Here is a 27,369-nt window from a genome sequence, read left to right on the forward strand (position 1 = left end):
TGTGTGTGTGTGTGTGTGTGTGTGTGTGTGTGTGTGTGTGTGTGTGTGTGTGAGAGAGAGAGAGAGAGAGAGAGAGAGAGAGAGAGAGAGAGAGAGAGAGAGAGACATGTAAGCACAAAAACTCTGGCCACAGCGTGTTTGTAGAGGTAGAGTCTTTCATTCCTCCTGTGGGCCCCAAGGTTGTCAGACCTGGTGGTACGTGCCTTTCCTCTCTGATCCATCTCACCAGCCCTAGTAACCAACCAGTCAGAAGATTTGCCAGAAAGCTGCCAAGTCACCTACCCTGGGGTCTGCGCATGGCGGAAATAAAACTCTGTCTCAGGATGGAGGGCATGAGCCAGAGCCTGAGACCGCTCCTCTGAGCACAGCATACTTCTGCGGCACATGAAGGCTCCCGTTCCTCTGTCACATACAGACACAGGATGGCACCAAATGATAAAAATCTAGGGGCTGGAGAGATGGCCCAGTGATTAAGAGCATTGGCTTCTCTTCTGGAGAACCCAGGTTCAATTCCCAGCACCTACATGGCTGCTCAAAAGAGTGAGTAACACTAATCCCAGGGCGCCCGATGCCCTCTCCTGCCTCTGCAGGCACCGAACACACATGGTGCAATAAACACCAGCAGGCAAGACATGCATTCACATAAAATAATAAAAGTACATAAATAACTTAGATTATTTTATGTATGTGAGTGTTTTGTGTACATGTATGTGTACCACATGTGTGCCTCTTACCCGTGGAGGTCAGAAGAGGATGTTAGATCCTCTGGAATTAAGTTACAGATGTTTGTGAGCCACCATGTGGGTGCTGGGAATTGAACCCTGGTCTTCTGCAATAGCAACAGGTGCTCTTGACCATTGAGCCACCTCTCCAACAGCCCTTACATAACTTCTGTCAAGGCTGGGAACATGGCTTAGTGGTAGAGTGCTTGCCTATCCTGTGTGAGGGTCTGGGTACAGTTCCTACACTGAAAGAGATAGATGATAGATAGATAGATAGATAGATAGATAGATAGATAGATAGATAGATAGATAGATAGATAGATAGATAGATAAAAAGGTGAAGAGAATTTGTATACTTTTTCAGTGTTCCTCTCTGAGGTGTTTCTGACTTGGGTGGGATGCTTTGGCTCCAGATAATCTAAGGATAACCACCCTGTGGTTAAAGCCTCCATCCATGAACACTAGAAACAAACAAAACCATGCCCAGCTAAGCAGGAGTGTGTGTGTGCTGTTCCAGGAAAGCACAGACTTTAAGATTGTGACCGTGGACCTCACTGAGGAGGAACAGAGCACCTGGCCCAATGCCCAGAGAACCCCAGAGAGAAGTGTGATCCTGGAGGGCCACGGGGACCTGTGGGGTGAGTACTTAGCCAGATCCAAAGAAGAGGTGTCTACTGATGCTTTCCTTTCCCATGAAGAAGGTGAGAGGCTCAGTAGCCAGATTGATGTTTTTACATTTCTTTCTTTTATGTGCTCATGAACACACCATAGTGTGCAGGTGAAGCTCAGAGGTCAACCTGCAGCACTGACTCCCTGGCCGAGTACCCCAGAAGCCTTTCCTGATGTTCCTGGAGATGCTGCAGGGATAATTTATTCTGGAATTCTCACACTAGACCTGGACCTGGTGCTCCTGCACATTGGTTGTTTCTGCAGCCCTAAGAAACTCTTGGGGTGTTCTCTAGCTCACAGTGCCTTTCCTGTTATCCTCGGGGCACCCCTGCTGCTGCTTCCTGGGAGTGTTAGGGGATTGCTGGTGACTGGAGAGGCTGGGGATCCCCAGGGCCTGAGGAACATGGGAAAACTTTGAAAACCTGGTTGCATTGGAAGGCCTGGGGACATTTGGAGACCTTGACGTGTTGGGGGAGGGTGCTATGGGTACTTGGAGATCTGGGGGCACTGGCAGACCATCGGTCATTTGGAAACCTGAGTTGGAAAACACTGATCATTCATAGGCTCTTGTAGTCAGTTCTTCAGCCTTGAATAACTTCTAATACAGGTGACTGTGCTCCACCCTGGGAACAGAAATTTATATAAAATATAATTTATTAGCATGGTGGTGGTGGTGCATGCCTTTAATTCCAGCTCTCAGAAGCAGAGGCAAGTGGATCTCTGTGAGTTTGAGGCCAGCCTGGTCTACAGAGTGAGTTCCAGGACATCCAAGACTACACAGAGAAACTCTGTCTCGAATAAACAAAAGAGAACAACAACAATAATTGTGTGTGTATGTGTGTGTGTGTGTGTGTGTGTGTGTGTGTGTGTGTGTGTGTGTGTGTGTGTGTGTTTGTGTCTATAGCAGGTGGCACTATCAGAAGGTTCTAGAAACCAGAAAGTGGGGTCTGGTTTGGAGAAAGTCGTCATTTCCTTCATATGCCTTTGCAGATTATACCTGTACTCCGGTCTCCATCTATGATTTCTAGCTTCTATGAATTGGATCCTCTGTACACTCCTGTTGACATCATGTTCTGCACAAGCCCCTGAGGCTAAGGCGGAGTAATTAATTTTGGATTGAACCTTCTGAACCACGTGCCAAAGTCTTCCTGCTGTAGACTTGTTACTGCTGGGCACTTGGTTACAGCGGTGATGTCTTGTTTTTACTATCTTGCAGCCTTGCCAGCTGTGCATGGAGAAGAAGAAACCACCCCAAAGCAGACTGTCTCTGATGAAGAAACATCCCATGGAGTGAAGATGGGGGGCTTGGCAAGAGAGGATCCTTGGCTCTCTTCTTGTGAAGAAGTTCCTGCTCCTAAGGAACAGTTGAAGAAACAACAGGAAAAGCAAGAGGAAGAGGCCTTTACCCAGGGGAGAGCTGACACTCCTGGCATGGTCTACAGGCCTGACGATCTTGACAGGAGTTGCCTGAGTTCTAGCCGGCTTTCATCCCCCATGATACCTCACAGAAACCATTTTCATAAACAGGCATCACATGTTAAAAAGTTACATGGCGATGCTGTTGCAAACAATCATCAGAAGATGAGTGATACTATAGATCTCTCCAAAGATGACAAATGCGGAAATGTCCCTCAGAGCATTCATCTCACTCAGTTTACAAGGACCCCAAAAGGAGATAAATCCTATGAATTGAATGGCCGTGTTCAATCTTTTGGCCGTGGTACACCCCTCAATGTACATGATAAAGTTCGTATAGAAGGTAAAACCTTTGGCTTTAAAGGGCACGGGCAAGTTTTGAACCATAACATATCCCTAAGTGAACAACCGAGGATTCTTGTTAAAGAGGGCCAGTATAAATGTAGTAAAACTGCCCCAGGTCCATCTCTTCCTCAGAACATGAGAAACTATTCTGAAGAGAAACGTTTTGAATGTAAGTATTGTGGCAAGTCCTTCAGTTGGAGTTCACATCTCATTGCACACCAAAGAACTCATACAGGGGAGAAGCCTTACAAATGCAACCTGTGTGGAAAGTTCTTTACCCGGAGTTCACATGTCGTTTCTCATCAGAGAATTCATACCGGAGAGAAACCATACAGATGCAATCTGTGTGGGAAATCCTTTACCCAGAGGTATGTTCTTGTGGTGCATCAAAGAACTCATACCGGCGAGCGGCCTTATGAATGCAACCAGTGTGGGAAGTCATTCAGGCAAAGCTACAAACTTATTGCACATCAAAGGACTCATACCGGAGAGAAGCCATACGAATGCACTCAGTGTGGGAAGTCATTCATCCAGAGTTATAAACTTATCGCACATCAGAAAATTCACTCTGGAGAGAAACCATATGAATGCAGTCACTGTGGGAAGTCCTTTAGTCAGAGCTATAAGCTTGTTGCACATCAGCGGACTCACACGGGAGAGAAACCTTTTGAGTGTAATTACTGTGGGAAGTCCTTCAGCTGGAGCTCTCAGCTGGTGTCCCATCAGAGGACACACACAGGAGAGAAACCGTATGAGTGCGGCGAGTGTGGGAAGTCGTTCAATCGCAGTTCCCATCTTGTCATGCATCAAAGAACGCACACCGGAGAGAAGCCGTATCAGTGTAAGCAGTGTGGGAAGTCCTTCAGTCAGAGCTACGTTCTGGTCGTCCATCAGAGGACACACACTGGAGAGAAGCCCTACGAGTGCAGCCAGTGTGGGAAGACCTTCAGGCAGAGCTCCTGCTTCACGCAGCATCAGAGAACTCACACTGGAGAGAAGCCCTATGAGTGCAACCAGTGTGGGAAGACGTTCAGCCTCAGTGCCCGGCTCATTGTCCACCAGCGAACTCATACTGGGGAGAAACCTTACAAATGCAGCCAGTGTGGGAAAGCGTTTATTAGCAGTTCTAAGCGCAGTAGGCATCAGGCTACACACAGTGAGGAGTCCTGTAAGTCCTGACTAGTTCAGAGTCTGAGCTCAAGTTCACTCCTGTCAGTCCAGCCTCTGTTACACCGGGGGGAAGGATGCACACAGACCCTTTCAGTACCCCTGTGCTGCTGGCAGAGAGGAGTAGGCTTTTAGTTTGACAGGTGAGGATACGTGGCCCCCGGAGAAGAAAAGCTGTGAGGCGCCCGCAGAGGAGCTCTCTTGCGTGGCTCTGTGCAGGCGTCATCCGTCAGCTCGTCTCAGAAGCCTGCCTGCTGACTGGTAGAAGCGGCTCCCCAAAGCACTTGAGAAGGCAGAAGCTAGCCCCAGAGGAGTTGGAATTAGAGTAAATGAGCTTAGTTCAGATGCCCTCTTGTTTGAGAGTTCTGGGTTGGGCCTCGAGACGTGGCTTCTCTGTTGTAAAGCTGGCACTCTGTGAGTGTAGCTCAGAAGGTGTGCTAGAACACCCAGACTTCAGAAGCTGTGCGCCGCAGGCCATCAGGAAGCACTCCCAACTTCCTGTGTCTTCCCCTTCGTGCTGCTGGCTCACTGAGCCATGTTCTCGCACCTCATCTCCCCACCCAGAATCCCCATGCCTGTTCACTGCAGGCAGACGAGCTTTTCAATCCATCACTCACACAGGCTTGAGCAGTCAGGCTCCAGTCATAGCCCAAGGGTAAACTCACTCTGGCATACCCTCCCGTCATGTTTCAGGAGCTGCTTTTCCATCTCAACGAAGCTTTCTTTGCTCTTCTGCAAACCTCACTAGTTACTCCTTTCAATCCAGAGATAACAGGAGCCACTGTCTCAGAGTGACAGGTGGCCATTGAGTTTCCAGGGCCCTAGTCCTCTGAGCTAAGCTCATCTGAGCCAAGAAATAGGCTCCATCGCGCTCAAAGCCCCCACACCATTGCTATGTATGCTGACCTCGAGCTGCAGATTTTTGGAAATTCACACCCAAAACCCATCACTAGTGAGGCTGAATCAAGATGATTGTAAGTTCAATGTAGCCTGCGTTACATAGCAAGATTGTCTCAAAGAAAAAGAAAAAACAAACGATCTTTGTGTGTGTGTGCTCCTGCAAACAATAAATGTTGCTGCTTTTCCATGAAGAAAGCACTCAGATCTGAATTTCAGATAAACTAAATCTAAAACCAAAGGCCTTTCCCAAAAAGTCTAAGTGAAATGCTGACTGTAGTGAATGTGTGGTGATGACTCATAGGGTTATTGTTTTTATAATGTAATATTGGGAAACAATATTTGACCATGTCAATCTGCATAATTTCCCTGATGGTTATTTTGTAATTTGATTATACACTTCTGTAACCAGTGAAGATTTTCTACTGTGAAGGCAAAACTGATATGAAATGAAATACTTGCCAAGAGTATAGAGAATCTCTGGAAGAGCCTTGGTAAATGTTTGTGTAGCTTGAAGTTGGAAAGGGATCATGGTTCTATTTATTTGATACTGTTGTTCATGTTGTCATCTTTTGGAGATGCATGTTGTACTATAACCAATGGTACAGGAATAAAAATTGATGAGAAGCAACAAAGAAACAGATCTCCCTCTTGTTTGAGCTTTTAAAGAATGGCTAACTATGCACTGTGGGGCTTGCAGATTTCCGTTCATCTCAGCCTGCACCAGTCACCCTCTTTGGGATGCTCAAAGTGAAAGTGTTTCATTGGCAAGGATGACTTCCACTATCAAGCGCCCTGTTTGAGAGGAAGTGGGCTCATCCACTTCCATTTCTGAGCAGTGTTAAGGAGCACTCTGGCAGTGTTACTCTCCCCTGGAATCCTGTGGTGGAGTTTGCAGAGTGAGGGAATGAGGCTGGGGAGATGAGCCACTGTTCTTGCTGGATTCAGTTCTCAGCACCCACGTTGTAACCTCACAACCATCCATAACTGCAGTTCCAGAGATGCAGCGCCCTTTTCTGACCTCCCTGGGTACTAGGCCCACATGTGGTGCACAGACGCACATGTGAGCAAAGCACTCATACACGTGAATAAACATTTTAAAACCCAGGAATGCATTTTTCAGGCAAGCTTTGTAGTTCCTGTTTGAGGTGGTTCTCCCCCCATCCCGTTTGTTTATTGTGGAGGGATACATGACATGCACATGGAGTTACACAGCAACTTAATTTTTTATTTTTTGTTTTCAAGACAGGTTTTCTCTGTTTAGCCCAGGCTATCCTGGAAAACTAGCCCAGGCTGGCCTCGAACTCACAGAGATCCGCCTACCTCTGCCTCCGGAGTGCTGGGATCAAAGGCGTGCGCCACCACCTCTCAGCACAACTCATCAACCTCAGGTCATTGGACTTGGTGGTAAGTGCCTTTACCCAAATGAGCCATCTTACTGTCCCTTGATTTTTTTTTTTTCTGTGTGTCTGTTCTGATCTTTATCCCTAAATGATGAATTTTATCCCTGTAAATTACTGTGTGTCTGAAGCCTTGATCTCAGAAAAGTATTATTATTACTATTATTGAGAAAAAGTTTTTCTTATAGCCCTAGCTGTCCTGGAACTCACTCTGTAGACCAAGCTGTCCTCAAACTCAGAGATCCACCTGCCTCTGCCTTCTAAGTGCTGGGATTAAAGGCGTGCACCTCCGCTGCCCAGCTCAGAAAAGTAGTTCCTAAAACGAGGTGGAGAATTGAGCTGAAGGCCCAGAGTAGAGTTCCTTTGGAACAAATAATTTTGAAACTTTGAAATCATCAGTGTTCTGATCTGTAGCCTGTCTGGCTTTCTATTAATTTATATGAGCATAGTTCTTGCAAGACCTAGCATGCCTAGTGAAAACATGCACTGTTATTTAGATGTGTGAATTCCCTGAAATAGGAAAAAGAAACCCAAAGTTCTGGCTGCTAAAGGTTACTGTGAGTACAATTTCCTCCCCAGGGGACGACTCCCCAGGGGATGAGTAGTGGTTCTCAACCTGTGGGGCTCGACCCCTTAGAGGTCACCTAAGGTCATGGGGAAAAAAGATGTTTGCATTACAATTCATAACAGCAAAATTACAGTTATGAAGTAGCAATGAAAACAGTTTTATAGTTGGAGGTAACCACAACATGAGGAGCAATATTAAAGGGGTGAAGCATGAAGGCTGAGAACCACTGGTCTAGAGAGTCCTCTGACAGAATGATCTAAGCTTGCCTTGTCTGTAAGTCGTTTCGGGGGAACTGACACCCTCTTTTGGCTTCCTTGGGCACTACACTCACTCACATGGTGAGTACACACACACACACACACACACACACACACACACACACACACACACCTGTGCATGTACTTAAAATTATTGATTCATTTCTTTTGTATAACTTGGTTTTCTTATCTGAGAGACCCCCACCCCAGTTCCCCCTAAGGCCCAGAGAGCTGAGGAAAGGGACATTTTTAAATAGCCAGAACCGAGTCAGTTCCCCATTCCCAGACAGGGTGAAGTCAGAAGTTTTAAAAGTACAAAATCAGACTGTCTGGTTACTAACCACGAGACGACCCCCTCACCCGAGATAAGATGACCAAATTTTGGAGATGGGCTGTAAAACTCCTGACAGAGCAAAAAATAAGATAAAGTCCAAGCTCAGGAAAACTGGACCAATCAAGGGTGGACCCATACTAACCCCCTCCTCTCTGAAGGATTTTGTGGTTTTTGCCTTCAAAAGCTAACCTCCCCAAGGAAGAGGAACTCTCCTCCCTGCCTCGCTGGGCACTGCAGACGAGGGTTCCTTGCTAGCTCATATTGCACTGAGAAGTAAACCTTGCTATTGCATTCTGGATATCTTTGGTCTCTGGTGGTCTCTTTGGGGGTCCTAATCTGGGCAGAACATTCTCCTCTCTGTATTCCAAGTCCCTCCATGCTCTTTCTATAGGAGAACCTCTTAGACTGGGTGGGTGGCAGCTCTGTTGGGTTTGCTTTGCTTGAGTTTACTTGAGTGTCACGTTTTGGAAAGTTTTCCTTTTCCAAGATTACAAAGAGGGTGAAGGTTGGAGAGCTGAAGGTGAGAAGCGGTCGGTAGAATTGTTTCAGACTAAGAATCCCCAAACTCAGGTGACCATGCAAATGATCTCGAAGGGAAGGAAGCCCAGTGGCTGGAAAGACTTTCCTGTAGCCCAGAAGTCCCACACAGTCCCTGACGCTCTCTAGAAAGGCATTGTTTAACACACAGCCCCCCACAGAAAGGTGGGTAAGCTTCGTGGTTAGAAAATTTTTGTCTTCAGGGACGCTAAAGACGTTGTTCCGGACCTCGACATTGTGATATTTAGCTTACTTTCTTGATGGCTGTACTTCTGCTCCAGAGAAGTGACGAGAGCACTCTGAGAATTCTGGGATATGTAGTCCACAACACTCCCAACCCCGGGATACTAGGATAACTCCCGCCGTAGGAGGCTTAGAGGTCCGCCCTACCGGTCGGGAATTTTGGGAAATGTAGTCCGGGGATCCCCGGTGTTCAAGGATAACTTCCTCTGCACGAGTCTCTGTGTTGTCCCTGCTCCCCTCGGGAATTCTGGGAAGTGTAGTCCAGGCGGCCTGTGCGGGAGTCACTTCTGCCTCAGGTGTGCGAGGCCCCGGCCCGTGTTCCTCTCAGAAAGGTGAGCCCTCCCTCCGCTGTCCCCTCCCGCGTCTGCCCGAGACTTTTCAGGTTGCCCTGGGGGATGGCCACCAGGCGTGCATCCTGGGGAAGGAAAGCGGCCTCAGAAGGGCGGGACGCAGAGTTTGCTTTGAACGCGGCTGCCCGAGGGTGCCGCGCTTGCGCACACCGACTCAGGCCAGGCCAGGGGCTGTCACTCACCTGGATGGAGGGTCTCCTGGGCGTGGGCGCCCCCGCCGTCTCCCTAGCCGCTGTCAGCGATGCCATCCCCCAGCCGTGGCGTTCACGATCTCCATCCCTGCCTCCGTTTCTTCCTCAACACTTTGGTACCCATCCAAGAGTGGTTTTGAGTTTCCTGCAAGGCTCAGAACAGCTGGCGCGGCAGCAGATGGGCCGTTTTGCTGTTAGTGCTTTCCAAATGTCGGAGAAGCACCCTGGTCCCTGGAAGCTCCAGCGACCCACAGATGGTCTCAGAGCCCCCGCTGTAGGGTCGCTGGCCCCAGCCTGACCCCTTTACCCAAATCCTTCATGACTCAGTTTGGTTTTTTGTTGAGACGATCGCTCCCAGCTGTTGCCTAAAGTGTCCACTGTGACTTATGGGGGCCGGGGTTGATGAGGTCCGGTTTCTCTCCGCATCTTGCCTTCCTGATCCAATGTTTGAAAAAGGCCGCAGCGGGAAGGGGCAGCCGAGAACGTGGTGTAGTAGTAGCTTGAATGAGAAATGACCCCATGGCCTCTGGCCTCTTGGATATTTGGTCCACAGTTGGGGGTGGTGTGTGCTGTTTGCAGCCTTGCTGGAGGACATAGGTCACGGGGACGGTTGTGGGTGGGGAGGGTCTGGCTCTGAGGACGTAAGGTCTTATCTTGCTGCGGTTTGGTTTGCTGTCTCTGCTGTGTGCTCTGGGTTCAAGCCGGGAGCTCTCAGCTCCCTGCTCCTGTTGCTCCCCCTACCATTATGGAGCCCTCTGGAACCGAAAGCCAAAATAAACGCCTTCTTCTGCAAGCTGCCTTTAGTCATGGTGTTTTATCACAGCAACAGAGAAGTGACTAATACACATGGGTAGAATTTAGCATCCTTCCTTCTCGGTACCCTCTCTTCTCAGGGGCGATGGTGTTTGTACTCATGGACAGATCTGGTTATGAAGCTGCCCAAGTATTTTTTGAGTAAATTCTAGAAGGGGTGAGGAAATACTTGGACATAAGCAATAAGGATGTTATATAAGCATTTAATGTTAAATATTGTAAGGGTTTTATACAAATTAACAAATTCAGCTTCACAGAGAATGATGGTGTGGAACCATCATTCTCATTTATTCATTTTTATTGCATCTATTTAAGGAAAAAATAAAGTCTGTTTTTTAAAACTTAGATAAAAATTCACTTAATCTACCAAAAAAAGAAAGATATAGCTGGGCAGTGGTGGCCCATGCCTTTAATCCCAGCACTCGGGAGGCAGAAGCAGGCGGATCTCTGTGAGTCCGAGGCCAGCCTGGGCTACAGAGGGAGATCCAGGACAGCCATTATACAGAAAAAAAAAAATATTTTCATTACATCCTATGTACATAGATAATTTTATTTCCATACAATCTACATATTTTTCTTAATTTGATGTACAGTCATTTCTACAGTCTTGTGAACTAGGCACGGTGAGATGGCTCAGCAGGTAAAGGCAGGTGCCACCAAGCCTGATGTCCGAGTTTGATCCCCGGGACCCTCATGATAAAAGAAGAGAATTGCTATAACATGCATATACCTGCCCACCCACAAATAAATAAATACTAAGTGGAATTGGAGCTGGAGAGATGGCTCAGTGACAAACAGGGCTTGCTGTTCTTACAGAGGACCCCAGGTTCAGGTCCCATAACCCACAGGTGGTTCACAACTGTAACTTCAGTTTCCGGGGACTCACTGACCTCTGGGGACACTGCGTGCTGTGGGCAAATAGACAAGCAGGCGTACACGTAGTAGTAAATAAAAATAAAAATATGAAGTGCAACATTGAAGTCCTCAACACTTATAGTAAAAAATAATAGTAATTTAAAAAATTACATGTGCAGGGCCCTAGGTGCAACCCCTAGTGCTGTGAGAGAGAAAAGGCATAAAATGTACCTTTCTTAGCTAGAGATTCTTCGTGTCTGTAGTGGAGCACATACAACCCCCCAAAAAGGTTCTGCATTTCACAAGCAGTTTTAAAATGGTAGTATTAAACATGCTGTGGGACCATTGAGATGGCTGGAAAAGGGCACCTGTGGGAAAGGCACCTGCTGCCAACCCTGCCAACCTGAGTTCAATACCCAGGACCCTCATGGTGGAAGGAGAGAACCAACCCCTGCAAGTTGCCTTCTGACCTCCATACACATGCTGTGGTGTGCACATGGCCACATAATAAGCAAGTAAAATTTAATTTTAACAAACTGAAATACACACTGTGAACAGTTAGCTGTGTTTGTTGCAACTCAAGGTCAACCACTAAAGGCAAACAGAAATTCTGGTGCTAGAGCCAGAGGTAAAATGAACGAAATGGTAAAAATCAATCAATAACAAACAACCACAAATGTGAAAGCAGACATGGAGTCAGAGGGATAAAGACAGCGAGGACAAATCACAAGAAGAATGCAATGGTGAGCCCAGCCACATCCAGCCACATCAGTAGCCACAGGATGCCACTTACTCTGCTTTTTCATCTGTTGCTATGATAAAATACTCTGACGAAAAGCAGCATGGAAAGGGAAGAGTTTATTTCAGCTTACAGTTCCAGTCAGGGTCCGTCGGTGTGGAGAAGTCAGAGCAGGAACGTGAAGCAGCTGGCTTCACACCCAGAGTTAAGAGCAGAAGAAGTGTATGCACGCGTGCTTACTGGCTTGTTTGCTTGTGCTCAGCTCAGTTTCTCTGCTCTTCTCCAGTTCAGAACCCCTTGCCTAGGGAATAGTGCCTCCCACAGTGGGCTGGGTCTTACCACACCAGTCAGTTAAGATATGCCCACATGTGGGCTGGAGAGATGGCTCAGAGGTTAAGAGCACTGGCTGTTCTTCCAGAGGTCCTGAGTTCAACTCCCAGCACCCACATGGGGGCTCTCAACCATCTATAATGGTTTCTGATGCCCTCTTCTGGCATGCAGGCATATGTGCAGACAGAGCACTCATACCTAAAAAAAATACATAAACAAAATTAAGAAAAAAATAAGATACACCCACATACTAAGGTAGATGATCATTTATTGAGATTATGTTTCCATGTGATTTTAGGTTGTGTCAAATTGATAATGAAAGCCAACCATCACACTAATAAATCAAATACATCGTTTACAAAGATTACAGATTGGGGGCTAGTCATGGTGGCACACGCCTTTTATCCCAGGACTTAGAACATACCATCAGATCTCTGTGAATTCCAAACCGTGTGTGTGTGTGTGTGTGTGTGTGTGTGTGTGTGTGTGTGTGTGTGTATACATAAAGCAAGAGTCTAGTATAAGCTGTCTGAAAGAACTTCATTTTAGATACAAGGACAGAGTTAAGTTAAAAATTTAGCCAGGTGGTGGTGATTAAAAGCACAGGCTTTTAATCCCAACACTTTGGAGACAGAAGCAGGAGGATCTCAGAGTTCAAGGCCAGCCTTGTCTACAGAGTGAGTTCCAGGACAGCCAGGGCTACACAGAGAAATCCTGTCTCCAAAAACCAAAACCAAACCAACCAAACAAACAAAAAACCTACAACAAAAAAACTAAAGCCAAAATAAAACAAACAAAAAAAAAACCCAAACAAACAAAACTCAAAACAGTTAAAAGTTAAAAGTAAAAAGATTAGACAGGCTGTATTAGGCTTTTTCTTTTTGGGCCACCAATCAGCTCCCAAGTCATGACATGGACAGAGACCTATTATTAGTTATGAATGCTCAGCCTGGCTAGCTCCTTTAACTTAAATTAACCTGTTTCTCTTTATCTACCTTTGCCTTGGGGCTTTTTACCTTTCTTACCTCTGTGTGTCCTACTGTCACTGCTTCTCCATGGCTGGCCTCTGCCTGGCTTCTTGCCCTGCGTGTCCCTCCTTTTCTCCCTCATTCTCTTCTCCTTCTCTTGTTCCTTCCAAGCCTAGATTCCTCCTCCTATTTATTCTCTCTGCCTCCCAGCCCTGCCTGTCCCTCTCCTGCCTAGCTATTGGCCATTCAGCTCTTCATTAGACCAATCAGGTGCCTTAGACAGGCAAGGTGAAACAAATGCAACACAGCTTTACATAATTAAACAAATTCAGCATAAACAAAAGTAACACATCCTTGCCCAATTAAATTAATATTCTACAACAGCAGGTAGATCTCTTGAGTTTGAGGCCAGCCTGGTCTACAGAGTGAGTTCCAGGGCAGCTGGGGCTACACAGAGAAACCCTGTCTCAAAAACAAACAAACAAAGAAAGAAAGAAAGAAAAAAAAAAACAAAAACCAGGAAAAATTTGAAAAGATTAAAGAGAAAGACACATTTATGGTTTGAATCAGTAGTGTCCCCCACTGGCTCGTGTGTTTTAACACTTGGTTGCTGGCTGTTGGCACTATTTTGGGAGGTTGTGGAACCTTTGAGCTATGGGGATTTATCGGGTGGAAATTGGTCAAGGTGGATGGGCCTGAACACTGTAGGTGGAGTTTCTCTGTGTCTTGGCAGCTGCTCCCAAATAACCACACAACTTAATATTAAATGTAAATGTTCAGCTGATAGCTCAGGCTTATTACTAACTAGCTCTTACAACTTAAATTAACCCATTTATATTAATCTGCATTCTGCCACATGGCATTACCTCTCTTTCATTTTGTACCTCCTGTTTCCTCTCTGTATCTGGCAAACCATAGTTGAAAGTTTTCCTGTCTCAACTGCCTGCTCCCAAATGATCACTTGGAGGTTTACTATAAATTATAAATGCTTGGCCAATAGCTCAGGTTTATTACTAACTAGCTCTTATGTTTTAAGTTAAGCCATATTCTTTATTTATGCTCTGCCATGTGGCAGTACCTTTATTAGCATGGCATGTTCATCTTCTCCCTCTACATCTGCTGACTCCTTTCCCTGTGCCCTCCTTTTCCCAATCATTCTCAGTTTGGCTTTCCCACCTAACTTCCTGCCCAGCTACCGGCCTGTCAGCTTTTTATTAACCAATGAGAGTAATATACATTCACAGTGTACAGAAGGACTATTCCACAGCAGCTGGCGACTCCTCCAACTCCACCCTTCTTCCCAGCATTCTCTCTTCCCCCAAAATCCTGCCTACCTATCGGCCAGTCAGCTTTTTATTAAGAATGAGAGAAATACATATTTACAGTGTACAAATGTCATTCTACAGGAGAACACTGCAACCTGTTCACTCTAACCTGAGGCATCTCCACATGCATGCCCCACCATGCCTTTTCAACAACACTGCATGACACAGAGCTCAGATACAGCTTCTCTGCTCCCAAGTCAGGTGTCTGGTCACAGTAGACAAACGAAGAAGGAACCAACACACAGGCGGAGCACGGAGTGGTTTCATTAACAGCAGACACAGGAGGCTTCCAGACTGTTGCCAGCTGTGGCCCCTGCCACAGTGCACCATGGGTCAGTTTGCCAGCTAGACATGACAGATACGACAACCCCAAATGCACAATCACAAAACATCGCATGAATGAAAGACAACAGACCCAAGAGATTGCAGCACTCTTCTCAGTGAACAATGCAACAAGTATACTGAAAACCAATACAGATATAAAGGCCAGAAAAGTACTACTAACCCCTGGACCTCATTCACATTTCTAGAACATTCCACCAAGAAACTCACATACATTCTCTTCAGGTTGATCATTTGCGCTGGGCTGAGTTTGCTGGTGTCTCTGATGCTGGCCTCTGGTCCGTCTCCTATCCAGTCCACACACTGTAGGGAATAGGAACCATGTAGAGTTCCCATCATGACTCTTGCCTTGTGCAGGGATGGGCATAAAGGAATTAGTAGTGGCCGTTTGTCATGGGTGTGCCCTTCAACACGGTCTGTTGCTGTGTGTCACCACACGACTGTGTGGTTCACGCGGATCTGTGGAAAGAAGACTCAGAGGCATCTTAAAAATGAATATAGCCTTTCATGGCTGCAGGGGGGTCCAGCCTCAAAGGACTGGAGCTATCCCTTCATCTAGGGCATTTTATTTCTCTCTATTTACTGTTTAGCCAGTTAATTTCTGTACCTTCAGAGCAACCCAAAGGGAGCTCCCAGAGACCAAATGCCAGGTGCAAATTACTTGATTTCTCAGGTACCTGGGTTTTCCAGGTTTCCTGGACCAAGTTTTGCATAGGCCTTTGATCCTTGGGGGACTCTCTGATCCTTGACTCTTAAGATTCACATAGGGCAATAAGAGAAACAAAAGGTAAGAGAAACAAAAGGTGTGGTTGAACAAAGGAAGGATTAGGACTAGGTGCTGCTCTCTGGAGCCAGGCCAGGAGCTCAGCAGGGATGCCGCCACGGGGACATTTGACTCAATGAGAATATGTTCAACTTCTTTGAAAATGAATATGAAAGAAACAGTTTCAGCACCCTCTCTCCCTGTCCCCAGGCAGTTTTGGTGGGATGTCCATGCCATCCAAAAGATGTTAAAGACTTTTTAGAATGTCTAAAGGGTGATGTGTATGGATTCGTGATTACTAACCTAAATAAAGACACTGTTCAGAGATGGATGGAGGCTAGTGTGTGGACTGTTAACTTCAGTGGCAACAAGAATGGTCTTATCAATAGCTAACTCATGTTTGATGTTTATTATGCACAGCCGCAAATCTCTAACACTTTGGTATGTGCCCTTGTTTCTCTTTTCACATTATAATATTTATTTGTGTGTGTGTGTATGTGTGTAGTGCGTGCCTATGTGTTTTGCCCAACGCTCATGCAAGTACAGAGGCAGCAGCCGGAGGGGGAGGAGGACATCAGGTGTTCTGCTCTATCACTGCTTAATTCTCTTGAGACAGAGTCTCTCACTGAACCTCGAGGCAGGCTGGTGGCCAGCCACCCCAGTGGTCCCCCGTCTCCACCTCCCACAAGCATACAGCCATGGAGTTGCATTTCACATGAGTGCTAAGGATTGAGTTCAGGTTGTGCAACAAGCCCCTTATCCACTGAGCCATCCCCAGCCACTTAATTGTTTATTTATCTTTCTGTGTTGGGGGTAGAATTCAATACTGAGCTGCATCTCCAGTTCCCACTGGCGGGTTCTTTGTAGTGCCTCTACCATTGAAAATTGTGTGATGCTATTCCTGGGGAGACATGACAGATGTCTCCTCATCCCATATAGAGAACCAGTGACAACCTAAAAAGTCAACTTGGTGAACTGCTGAGTTTTATTGGGGTCACTTACGGGAGCAGAAATGACTCAAAGACAGATGCATCACCAAAGCCCACCCCAGCATGGGGGACAATTCACAGAGATGGGAACCTGGAGCACAGTGCATGGTCTGTAGGAAGCTCGACAGGCTGGAGAGGGTCTTCTCAGGTGCCTCAGTTGGTCTGGATCTCTTTCTATCAGATCTGCTGGTCTCTGTTTTTGGGACTTCAGCTGATGTGAGCCTCTTCTAGGCAGCTCAGCTTGTTGAGATCTCACCAAGTATTCCTTACTGCTTATAAATGTCTGGGAAGGGAGAGGTCTACTGAATCTGGTCAGGTTCAGGGACTTCCTGAAGCTTTTGAGTTGTTTATTTCCTGAATTTTATTGAGCTTCTCTGCATAATAGAATTTTTTTTTTTAACCTCATAGAACATCCTCAATCTAAGGAGGGTCCCTACAGGATGGAACATTTTGTCTTGGAAGACACTGCTATACAACACTGAGCCACACACCCCAGCCCCTCACTGGGGGGATTCTAGGCAGGGGCTCTACCACTGAGCCACACCCCAGCCCCTCACTGGGGGATTCTAGGCAGGGGCTCTACCACTGAGCCACACCCCAGCCCCTCACTGGGGGATTCTAGGCAGGGGCTCTACCACTGAGCCACACCCCAGCCCCTCACTGGGGGATTCCAGGCAGGGGCTCTACCACTGAGCCATACCCCAGCCCCTCACTGGGGGATTCTAGGCAGGGGCTCTACCACTGAGCCACACCCCAGCCCCTCACTGGGGGATTCTAGGCAGGGGCTCTACCACTGAGCCACACCCCAGCCCCTCACTGGGGGATTCCAGGCAGGGGCTCTACCACTGAGCCATACCCCAGCCCCTCACTGGGGGATTCTAGGCAGGGGCTCTACCACTGAGCCACACCCCCAGCCCCTCACTGGGGGATTCTAGGCAGGGGCTCTACCACTGAGCCACACCCCCAGCCCCTCACTGGGGGATTCTAGGCAGGGGCTCTACCACTGAGCCACACCCCAGCCCCTCACTGGGGGAGTCTAGGCAGGGGCACTACCACTGAGCCACACCCCCAGCCCCTCACTGGGGGATTCTAGGCAGGGGCACTACCACTGAGCCATACTCTAACCTCTCACTGGGGTTAGAGCAAAGGGGCAGTTCTGTGATGCAGATTAGAATTCACTTCTGGGCAGTCATGGGGACGTAGAGACGCTGATTCCTTACGGTAGCTGTCCGCTCTGGAGCACAGAATCCCAGCAGCCCTTAACACTGAGTGCCAGCACTCTAGCAGTGCTTTCACAGATGACAGAATTGAAATTTAAAAGGTTAATGAACTTAGCTATGGTTACTCAGTGAGCACACCCTAGCACCACGCACCTTTTAAAAAAATTACTGGTATTTATTCAATGTGGGTGCATACACAGCACATGCCAGAGGACAACCCGTGGGAGCCAGTTCTCCCCCCGTGGGTCCTGGGGACTAGACTCAGGTCGCCAGGCGTGGCAGCAAGCACCCTCACCTGCTGAGCCGTCCCAGCCCAGCGCCCGTCTCTGAACACAGGCATCTCGTCCCTTGATGCCAGTTGGAGCCAATACCCTTTCCCTCTCCTTCGCCGCATTTCCTGGGGTGGGCGTGAACACTCTGGGAGATGTCCGGTACGCAGGAAGGACAGTTGGGAAGGCTGTTCCCACCTACGGCCTGGCGTGGGCGTTCTTGGGGTACCTGGAATGTGGCCCGCGGGCTTCACTGTGCAGCTCATGCATGTGGCTCTGTCTGGAGGTGCGAGGGGTAGTTTGATCTCACCTGGACAGAGTTGTATTTCCCCTCTCTCACGGTGTCTGTCATCCTGTCCTGCCTTCCCAGGTCTCCACCATTTCCTAGAAAAAAGGAAGAGGAAATGACCAGATTGCAGGTGAGCTGATTTTCATCTGTGCCATTTACTCAATGTCTCAGGGCTTCTATGGCTGTAAGGAGACCCCATGACCCTGGCAACTCTTACAAAGGAACACATTTAATTGGAGGTGGCCTATGGTTCAGAGGGTCAGTCCGTTACCATCATCCTGGCAGCCTGCAGGCAGACATAATTCCGGAGAAGGAGCTGAGAGCTCTACATCTCGATCCAAGGCTACAGGAGACTGTGTGCCACACTGGATGTAGCTTGAGCATAGGAGACCTCAAAGGCGCCTCCACAGTGACGCACTTCCTCCAACAAGGCCACACCTACTCCATCAGGGCCACACCCCTAATAGTGCCACTCACTACAGGCCAAGCATTCAAACACGTGAGTCTATGGGGGCCATAGCCTGTTCGAACCGCCCTGGTGTCTCAGAGTGGGTGCACTGTGCCCCTCTTGGACCAGGGTAAAGGGTGGCAGTAGGTACTGCACCATGGGTGTGTCAGGCTCGTAACAAAACTCGCTGTGTTTAGTTGTTTAAGCATTTGTTTATTCATGGGGGCAGGGGTGCGCGCTCATGCCACGGGTGTGCTGCCAGACTTTGAGGGCGGCTTTTGGGAGCCACGTCCCTGGCTTCCACCATGTGGGTTCAGGGATGGAAGGTAGCAGACGAATGTGTAAAAGAGAACAGAAATTCAAAAATTATGCACATCATCATCTTGCTTACAATGCCCCCCCCCCCCCCCCCCCCCGGCTCCATGGCCATTTAAAGCTACGTTTTCTGGGCTATAGCATGGAACTGGACATATACTGTGAATTTAAAAACTTCTGATGCTGTCAGAACATACTGATGTTCCCCAGCCATGATCTCACCATTTGCATGAAGTTATTCCCCACCCACAAGCTGCAAATTCCTGAGGCATCCCACAGCTTGATGTTACTGTATCCATTTCCCTATGGAGAACTTTGACTCAAAAAACAGCTTTGATGTAGCCCAGGACACATCACTCACCTGGCATTTGGCAAAAACCCGACTTCCATACCATACATACATGTACACACCCACGTGCATACACACCAGTGCTTCGATATCCCTTAAGTGACAGCTGAGATACTGTATTTTTTTTTTTACTTTGTTCTTCTTACTTTAAGATTTGTATATTTTACGCCGGGCGTTGGTGGCGCACGCCTTTAATCCCAGCACTCGGGAGGCAGAGGCAGGCGGATCTCTGTGAGTTCGAGGCCAGCCTGGGTTACCAAGTGAGCTCCAGGAAAGGCGCAAAGCTACACAGAGAAACCCTGTCTTGAAAAAAAAAAAAAAAAAAAAAAAAAAAAGATTTGTATATTTTTATTTTCTGTATATGAGCATCTTGCCTGCATGTATGTCTGTGCAACATGTGTGTGCCTGGTGTCCCTGGAAGCTAGAGAGGGCATCAGATCCCTGGAATGAGTTACAGATGGTTGTGGGCTGCCATGTGGCTGCTGGGAACCAAACCTGGGTCCTCTGCAAGAGCAGCCAGTGCTCTGAACCTCTGAGCCCCTAGGTTCTTTCATCACAGTCTTTGACATGGGGGTGGGGGGAGTTTTTACCGTTTATGCCTTGAGTTAATTGAACGTAAAGATCCTCAGCACTGCGGGGCCAGTCGCTCCCCATCCATCACCTTATTCGCAGGCCTGAAGGACCGAGTGGGGCAGGGTCCTTCACACTCCTCCGTGAGGATGAGGGATCCATGTTCACACAGGACGACGAGTGTTCCGAGGCCTTTGCCTTCTGGGTCAAGACAGTCAGCCTTGTTTAGTGGAAAATCAGAGGGAAAAAAAGCAGAGTACAGAGCACAGCAGGGCAGAGGAAAGCAGAGGAGAGGAGAGCAGGGCAGAGGAGGGAAGAGGAGGGCAGAGCAGGGCAGAGGAGGGCAGGGCAGAGGAGGGCAGGGCAGAGGAGAGCAGGGCAGAGGAGGACAGGGCAGAGGAGGGCAGGGCAGAGGAGAGCAGGGCAGAGGAGGGCAGGGCAGGGCAGAGCGGGGCAGAGGAGAACAGAGGAGAGGAGATCAGGGCAGAGGAGGACAGGGCAGAGGAGGGAAGAGGAGGGCAGGGCAGAGGAGAGCAGGGCAGGACAGAGGAGGGCAGGGCAGAGGAGGGCAGGGCAGAGGAGGGCAGGGCAGAGGAGAGCAGAGCAGGACAGAGGAGGGCAGGGCAGAGGAGAGGAGGACAGGGCAGAGGAGGGTAGAGCAGGGCAGGGCAGAGGAGGGCAGAGCAGGGCAGAGGAGGGCAGGGCAGAGGAGGGCAGAGTTCTCCATCCATAGCCAAGGGCAAGATGCCCGGAACCTCCGTGGAGCAGGTACAGGCTTGAACAGGTCTGCAGTATAAACATCTAAGATTTCTCTGTAGCAGCCAAATAACAAAGCAACATGCCAAACGTTTACAATGTAAAAGGATGTGAAAGCAATCATGTCTGCCCGGTGATACTATAGAAGAGCAAATAGGAAAGGTGAGCAAGGCCTGTGAGGGGCTCAGTGGTGAGGGAGCTTGCTGCCAAGGTTGAGGACCAGAGTGTGATCTGTGGGACCCACATAATAGGAGAGACCTGACCCCCTGAAGTTGTCCTCTGACCTCCACACATGCACTGTGGTATGCATGAGCTCCCCAACACACACATAAATAAAAAATAACATTTTTAAAAGAAATAGTTAATATATGGAAAGAGAATAATTATTACTAAATTGACTTAATTGGTGAGCTCCAGATTCAGTGAGAATATTTTGTCTTATGAAGCAAGGTGGAAGGGGCTGGGGAGATGGCTGAGCAGATAAAAACACTTGCCACACAACCCCGATGACCCGAGTTCAGTCCTTGGAGTCTGTGTAAAAAGCCAGATGTGGTGGCGCCCCTCTGCAATCCTACTATGGAGGGAACGGGAGACCCGCCTGGAAGCTGGCAGCCTAGCTAGCCTGGAGTACACAGTATGGCAGAAACATCCAGAGACTGTACCCCGCCCTGTGCTTCTGCGAGGCTGAAGCCCTCCACATACATGCCGGGCCATGTGCTTGCCGTGACACACGCCCACATGTGCGCACAAAATAATAAAGTCATAACTTCTTAAGATGCAGAGACAGAGAGAAAGACACTGATGTGAGCTTCTGGCCTCCACGTGCGTGTGCACAGGTATGGACATATGCACGTGCACACTCACACTCACAGACAGACAGACAGACAGACACACAAATATGAGGATTTCTTTTCCGCCCTCGTGGTGGGAGGGTCCAGCGGAGTAGAAGGCAGCAGAGGAGGAGCCTCGACCTAAGAGGCTCCAGTCCTACACAGCTTCTCCACCTCTTCTGTGGGCATAGCCTGTGTTTGCTGTCACAGGAGACGGTGACGTTCAGGGACGTGGCCGTGGTCTTCAGCGAGGAGGAGCTGGGGCTGCTGGACGCCGCCCAGAAGCAGCTGTATCGTGACGTGATGCTGGAGAACTTCAGGACGCTGCTCTCAGTGGGTGAGGATGGGGTCTGGGTTTCCAGCTGCTGGGAGCTCAGGGATGCCTGGGGTTAGTCTCTGGGCTTGGCTGTCTAGGAGCACAGGGGGTTTTGCATGGCTCCATCGTCTGTCTGTTGAGCTGTGTATGGGAGTCCTGCTTGATTTTGTCAGCTTGACATCAGCCAGAGTCATCTGGGAAGAGGAAACCTCACTTGAGAAAATGCTTCCATCAGGTTGGCCTGTGGGCAAGTCTGTGTGGCATTTTCTTGATTCATTATTGCTATGATTATGCCCAGCCTACGGTGGGTGGTGCCAGCCCTGCCAGGTCACTCTGGGTTCTGTAGGGAGCAAGCAGCACCCTCCATGGCCTCTGCTCCAGCTCCTGCCTCCAGGTTCCTGCCTTGAGTCCTGCCCTGGCTTTCTGTCGTGATGGACTACAAGCTGTGGGCTGAAATAAACCCTCTCCTCCCCAAGGCATTTATCACAGCATCAGGAAGCAGAGTAGGAGAGCGGGTATGTCGGGCCCTTCCACATCGGTGTCCATAAAACCCGTCTGCTGTGCGGTTCCAGCTTGTTTGGCTTTACAGGGTGCATGGCCGTAACTATTGATCTGATTCTTTAGGAGTTATTTTTAAAAACGTATTTATCATGTGTGCGTGTGCCCATGTGTGCGTGTGTACGCCGTGTAGAGGGCAGGCGCCCAGAGAGGCCAGAGAGGGCTTCAGAGTTCCTGGAACTGGAGTTAGAGGTGGTGGTGAGCCACCAAACCCCAGCGCTGTGCAAGAGCAGCCAGTGTTTGTACCACTGAGCCATCTCTCCAGCTCTAGAGTTCTTTTTATTCCTTCCTTCCTTCCTTCCTTCCTTCCTTCCTTCCTTCCTTCCTTCCTTCCTTCCTTCCTTCCTCCCTCCCTTCCTCCCTTCCTCCCTTCCTCCCTTCTTTCCTTCCATTTCTTTTGAGTCAGCATCTCATATAGCCCAGGTTAGATTGTTCTCAAACTTACTATATAGCTTAGGGTGACCTTGAACCTCTGATCTGCCTGTCTCTACCTCCCAGATGCAGGTATGGCAGATACCTACTTCCATACCCACTCTTTTTTATCTAATTTTGACAATGTAGACATCATCAAACTTTTGCTTTTTCACATAGCACATCAGCCCTTCAAACCAGATCTGATAGCCCAGCTGGAGAAGGAAGAGAAGCTTTGCATGGAGGAGACCCAAGGAGGTGGGTACTCAGGTGGAGAGTGATGCTGCTGGGTCAGGTGGGATGCTGCTGGGCCAGGTGGGATCATGCTGCTGGGCCAGGTGGGGATGCTGCTGGGTCAGGTGGGATGCTGCTGCTGGGCCAGGTGGGATGCTCCTGGGTCAGGTGGGATGCTGCTGGGTCAGGTGGGAATGCTGCTGCTGGGCCAGGTGGGATGCTGCTGGGTCAGGTGGGATGCTGCTGGGCCAGGTGGGATGCTGCTGCTGGGCCAGGTGGGGATGCTGCTGCTGGGCCAGGTGGGATGCTGATGCTGGGCATACATATACACACACAGAGAGAGAGAAAGAGAGAGGAAACACACATACACACACAGAGAAAGATTGAAAGACCACACACACATATATACACAGAAGGAGAGAGAAACCACACACACACAGAACACACACATACACACACACACACACACACACACACACACATTCACGCTCACAGAAGACAAAAGACATTTTCCACTCTGGGAATATCCCTTATGTGTTCTCCACTGGGTCACTCAACAGCCCGTGATGAAGCCACAGTGACATGCTTAGAGTTCTCTAGACCTTTGGATGGGGCCATAGTTGATATCCAGATTTTGTTAGGAAAACCTAAATCTTTTTTTTCCATTTGTTCTTTGAGACAGGGTTTCTCTGTGTAGCCTTGGTTGTCCTGGAACTCACTCTGTAGCCCAGGCTGGCCTCAGACTCACAGAGATCTTCCTGCCTCTGCCTCCCAAGTGCTAGGATTAAAGGTGTACACCACCACTGCCTGCTGGAAAACCCAGATCTTAGGGTGCCCAGAGAGCCTCGGTTTTGTGGCTCCTGTGTGTATGTATCGGGTGTTTTGTAAGCACCCACAGAAACAGTGTGACATGTCAGTGTCCTGCTGTGAGCCAAGTGTTAAATACCAGTGTCTCTCAATAAGGGGCTCACTTGTGCATTGTCTGGATTCTTCTCATCCTCATAGGAAGCGAGGGTGGACATGCTGTGCACAGTGCAGAAGATGTGGAATTCAACCCCCTTTGTCCCACAGAGCTCTCCTCCTGTCAGACCTGCGTGTTACCCGGGGTTCAGGACTCGCTGAGAAGATGTCCAGGGAGGAACACTGAGTCTCGGAACCAAGGGGATCCTCCCTGCTCCGTGTGCGCAGGGATCCCGGTTCAGATTTCTGAAGATGGAAACTATGTGTTGCCTCCTGTAGATGGTGACTCTTGTATGAAAAATCAAGAGTTTCCTTGCCAGCAGTCTTGGAGGGACTCATGTCTCAGTGGGTCATGTAATTGCCAATGGAAAGGTCAGCAAACATCCGTGAGAAATCATTTCTGTAGATGTGACAGCGTTGGGTGGCTCTCACACCACGGTGACAGTGAGGGGGTGCACAGAAAGGGGACAAGCTGTAGTTTCCATGGCTACAGAGAAGAGACCACGAAGGCGTTGTCACTTAAGCAGGACTTGATTAAACTGAGGCCCGAGCCCTGCCCATGTACGGAGTCTGGAAGAGCCTGGGGCCGTGGCGACGGCAGTGACCACAGCTCTCACCCACACCAGCAGCTCCATTCAAGAGGGAAGCCCTGTACATGCAGTCCACGTGGAGAGGGTTGTCCCGACAGGTCAGCTCTTCGCGTTCACCCAAGTGTGGAGGCAGGAGATGCAGGTGCCGCTGAGAGGGCTCCCCTGCGGTCCCCTCCAGGAGCGTGTACAGAGCCGAGGCTGAGCCAATGCAGCGAGAACGTCCATCACGGCGCCCCTCTTAACACTCGTGGATGTGCCCACCCAGGCGACACCTCCCAGAAGGGCAGCGCCCCCGAGGAAGCTTTCGATTGCTGTTTACACTGTAATAGTAATCTTAGGGCCCATATTAGGGAAGAACCCAACAAACATGAGAAGACTGGGAATGTTTCTAATCAGAGTTTATATCTTCAAGTTAACCAGAAAATCCATGCTGAAGAGAAGCTATATCCAGGTGTGGACTCCAGAGAAGATTTCACACATTGCTCAGATTTCAACACTCAGCACAGAGTTCATGTGGAAGAGACTCTTGGTAACTCTGAGTGTGGTAAGCACTTCAGTCCGCCCCCACCTTTCCAGGACTTTCCAGCAGTGGACCCCAGGGAAGAAGCACATAAGCATACATGCACCACCAGCTTCCCTCAGAATTTGTGTACTCACAGCCATCAGCAGCTTCACATCGGAGAGAAGCCTTTTTATAAAGAGGGTGGGAATGGCCGTAACTGGAGTCCCAGCCCCAGAGGCCATCAGAAACGGAAGCCTCACAAATGCAACACCTGCGGGAAGGCCTTCAGTCACAGGTCGGTCCTTAACGTTCACCAGAGAATCCACACCGGAGAGAAACCATACAAGTGTGGGGAGTGTGGGAAAGGCTTCAGTCGGAATTCCTACCTACAGGGCCACCAGAGAGTTCACACCGGAGAGAAACCATACAAGTGTGGGGAGTGTGGGAAGGGCTTCAGTCGGAGTTCACACCTTCAAGGCCACCAGAGAGTTCACACCGGAGAGAAACCATACAAGTGTGGGGAGTGTGGGAAAGGCTTCAGTCGGAATTCCTACCTACAAGGCCACCAGAGAGTTCACACCGGAGAGAAACCATACACGTGTGGGGAGTGTGGGAAGGGCTTCAGCCGGAGTTCACACCTTCAAGGCCACCAGAGAGTTCACACCGGAGAGAAACCATACACGTGTGGGGAGTGTGGGAAAGGCTTCAGCTGGAGCTTTAATCTTCAAATTCATCAGCGGGTTCACACAGGAGAAAAACCCTATAAATGTGGAGAATGTGGCAAAGGCTTCAGCAAGGCCTCAACTCTCCTGGCCCATGAGAGAGTCCACACGGGAGAGAAGCCTTACCAGTGCGAGCTGTGTGGGAAGGCCTTCAGTCAGAAATCGTACCTTCAGAGCCACCAGAGCGTGCACTCTGGAGAGAGACCGCACATATGTGGGGTGTGTGGGAAGGGCTTCAGCCAGAGAGCACATCTCCAGGGTCACCAGAGAATCCACACGAGAGTGAAGCCATATAAATGTGAGGCGTGTGGGAAGGGCTTCAGCCAGATTTCCCGCCTGGAAGCACACCGCAGGGTCCACGTTGGGGGGAAACCATACAAATGTGAGATGTGCACGAAGGCATTTAATGAGCCTTCCCGCCTCCAAGCACACCAGAGGAGCCACACAGGAGGAAGACCGTACAGATGTGAACAGTGCGGTAAGGGCTTCGGTGGGTGTTCCAGTCTCCAGGCCCATCACAGAGTCCACACTGGGGAGAAGCCATACAAGTGTGAGGTGTGTGGGAAAGCCTTCAGCCAGAGGTCCAATCTGCAAGCTCACCAGCGAGTCCACACGGGAGAGAAGCCCTACACGTGTGACGCTTGTGGGAAGGGTTTCCGTTGGAGCTCGGGCCTTCTGATCCATCAAAGAGTCCACAGCAGCGAGAAGTTCTGTAGGAGGGAAGAGTGCAGGAGCAGGCATCCTTCTGAGAACCTACACAGAAACCAAGGCCTGGCAACTGCCGCTCTGTTTTGTTAACGAAAGTGTAGTGTTTGGAATGCCAGTGGTGGTTGGGAAACATCGTGGTGTAGAACTCTACCGAGAGTTTGCCAAAACCTCAACAAGCTGTTGCAGAGGATCAAGAACTTCCTAACATGCAGGTCAGCAGGAATTAACAGAAGTATGGTGTCCAGGTCCACCAGAACGTAAGCTTGATGACAGAGACTCTGTCCACTGCCAAGGCTGCGAGGCCATGACTGGAGAGGTGCCTCGGTGGTGACAAGTACTGGCTGCTTCTGAAGAAGACCACGTGGTGGATATCTGACACCTCCATGATGCCCAGACATATGTGCAGGCAAAACACTCACATACAGAAAAATAAATAAATGAAACCATGATCTTTCCTAACTCAAAGGAGTCACTCAATGATATTTGCTCTGTGAGTAAAAATACACAAAGATACAACATTTTGTTTTAAAGTGGATTAGGAGGGGTCTTTCTGGCAGCGCAAATACATGCATATCATTTGAGAAGTAGGACCTCAAGCAATAGACTCGTCTGATAAAACAGTCCTTTGGTTAGCACCCCTCACCCGGTGCTGAGCAGACAGGTGCAGAATTCTTTAAATAATGGGTCTTCCTCTTTACGGTTCACTGTTAGGGCTGGCTGGGTAGCATGTGCTTGTGTGCATGTGTGTGCTATGTGTTTATGCACATGAATGCAGTGCCCACGGATCCCCTGGAACCGGAGTTACGGGCAGTGGTGCTGGGGACCGAACTCTGGTCCTCTAGAAGAGCGGCAAGTGCTCTTAACTGCCGAGTCATCTCTCCGTTCCCTCGTGCCTTCCTTTGTCAGCCACCACTCCCGAGGGGAGGTTAGGCAAGCTCATGGTGGCTTTATCAACCACGATCCCCTGAAGTCCAGTAACAGAAAACTGAGAGCTATTTGGACTGATAACAGCACTTGTCAGTGTGTACCAGTGCAACAGTAAGAGAGATGGTGTGGCCGGTCTTTCTCTGTCCCGCCAGCCAGCTCCCAAATCACAACACGG

At 49.1% G+C, this 27,369-nt stretch overlaps 2 protein-coding genes and 1 long non-coding RNA gene across 8 annotated transcripts in view; 2 read left to right on the forward strand and 1 right to left on the reverse strand.

Annotated features, from left to right (window-relative positions):
- Znf180 (zinc finger protein 180) overlaps positions 1 to 5,855 on the forward strand; it is a 29,761-nt gene extending 23,906 nt beyond the window's left edge. For 2 of the 4 annotated variants that reach the window (XM_076573124.1, XM_076573135.1), the window contains 2 exons: positions 1,240 to 1,360; positions 2,608 to 5,855. In XM_076573124.1, coding sequence (XP_076429239.1) covers positions 1,240 to 1,360; positions 2,608 to 4,331 — 1,845 coding nt within the window. In that variant the 3' untranslated portion in view covers positions 4,332 to 5,855. Of the gene's footprint in view, positions 1 to 1,239; positions 1,424 to 2,607 lie in introns of all 4 variants that reach the window. The other 2 variants (XM_076573122.1, XM_076573128.1) reach the window with 1 other exon arrangement.
- LOC121827381 (uncharacterized) lies at positions 1 to 9,600 on the reverse strand. The gene is made up of 2 exons (XR_006069653.2): positions 9,088 to 9,600; positions 1 to 8,970 (listed from the first exon to the last, which is right to left on the reverse strand). It is a non-coding gene; the product is annotated as an uncharacterized LOC121827381 (long non-coding RNA).
- Znf112 (zinc finger protein 112) lies at positions 8,810 to 26,726 on the forward strand. Of its 3 annotated transcripts, none has more exons than XM_042271807.2 (5): positions 8,810 to 8,887; positions 18,080 to 18,128; positions 21,477 to 21,603; positions 22,732 to 22,809; positions 23,791 to 26,726. In XM_042271807.2, the coding sequence occupies exons 2-5, from the start codon at positions 18,114 to 18,116 to the stop codon at positions 26,355 to 26,357; spliced, it is 2,787 nt and encodes a 928-aa protein (XP_042127741.1). In that variant the 5' UTR covers positions 8,810 to 8,887; positions 18,080 to 18,113; the 3' UTR covers positions 26,358 to 26,726. The 3 variants fall into 3 exon arrangements, with proteins under 3 accessions (XP_042127741.1, XP_076429225.1, XP_076429233.1); XM_076573110.1 differs by having other exon boundaries at positions 8,819 to 8,887; positions 18,080 to 18,497; XM_076573118.1 differs by having other exon boundaries at positions 8,833 to 8,887; positions 21,458 to 21,603.
- The last annotated feature ends 643 nt before the right edge of the window (positions 26,727 to 27,369 follow it).

This window comes from Peromyscus maniculatus, chromosome 1 (genome assembly GCF_049852395.1).
Source record: "Peromyscus maniculatus bairdii isolate BWxNUB_F1_BW_parent chromosome 1, HU_Pman_BW_mat_3.1, whole genome shotgun sequence".
NCBI lineage: Eukaryota > Metazoa > Chordata > Mammalia > Rodentia > Cricetidae > Peromyscus > Peromyscus maniculatus.

Coding starts and splice junctions, on each gene's coding strand:
- Znf112 (XM_076573110.1), top strand. CDS start 18,177: ATGGCTGTAAGGAGACCCCATGACCCTGGCAACTCTTACAAAGGAACA. Junction 18,498..21,476: donor CAGGCCAAGCATTCAAACAC/GTGAGTCTATGG, acceptor TTGCTGTCACAG/GAGACGGTGACGTTCAGGGA. Junction 22,810..23,790: donor CATGGAGGAGACCCAAGGAG/GTGGGTACTCAG, acceptor TCATCCTCATAG/GAAGCGAGGGTGGACATGCT.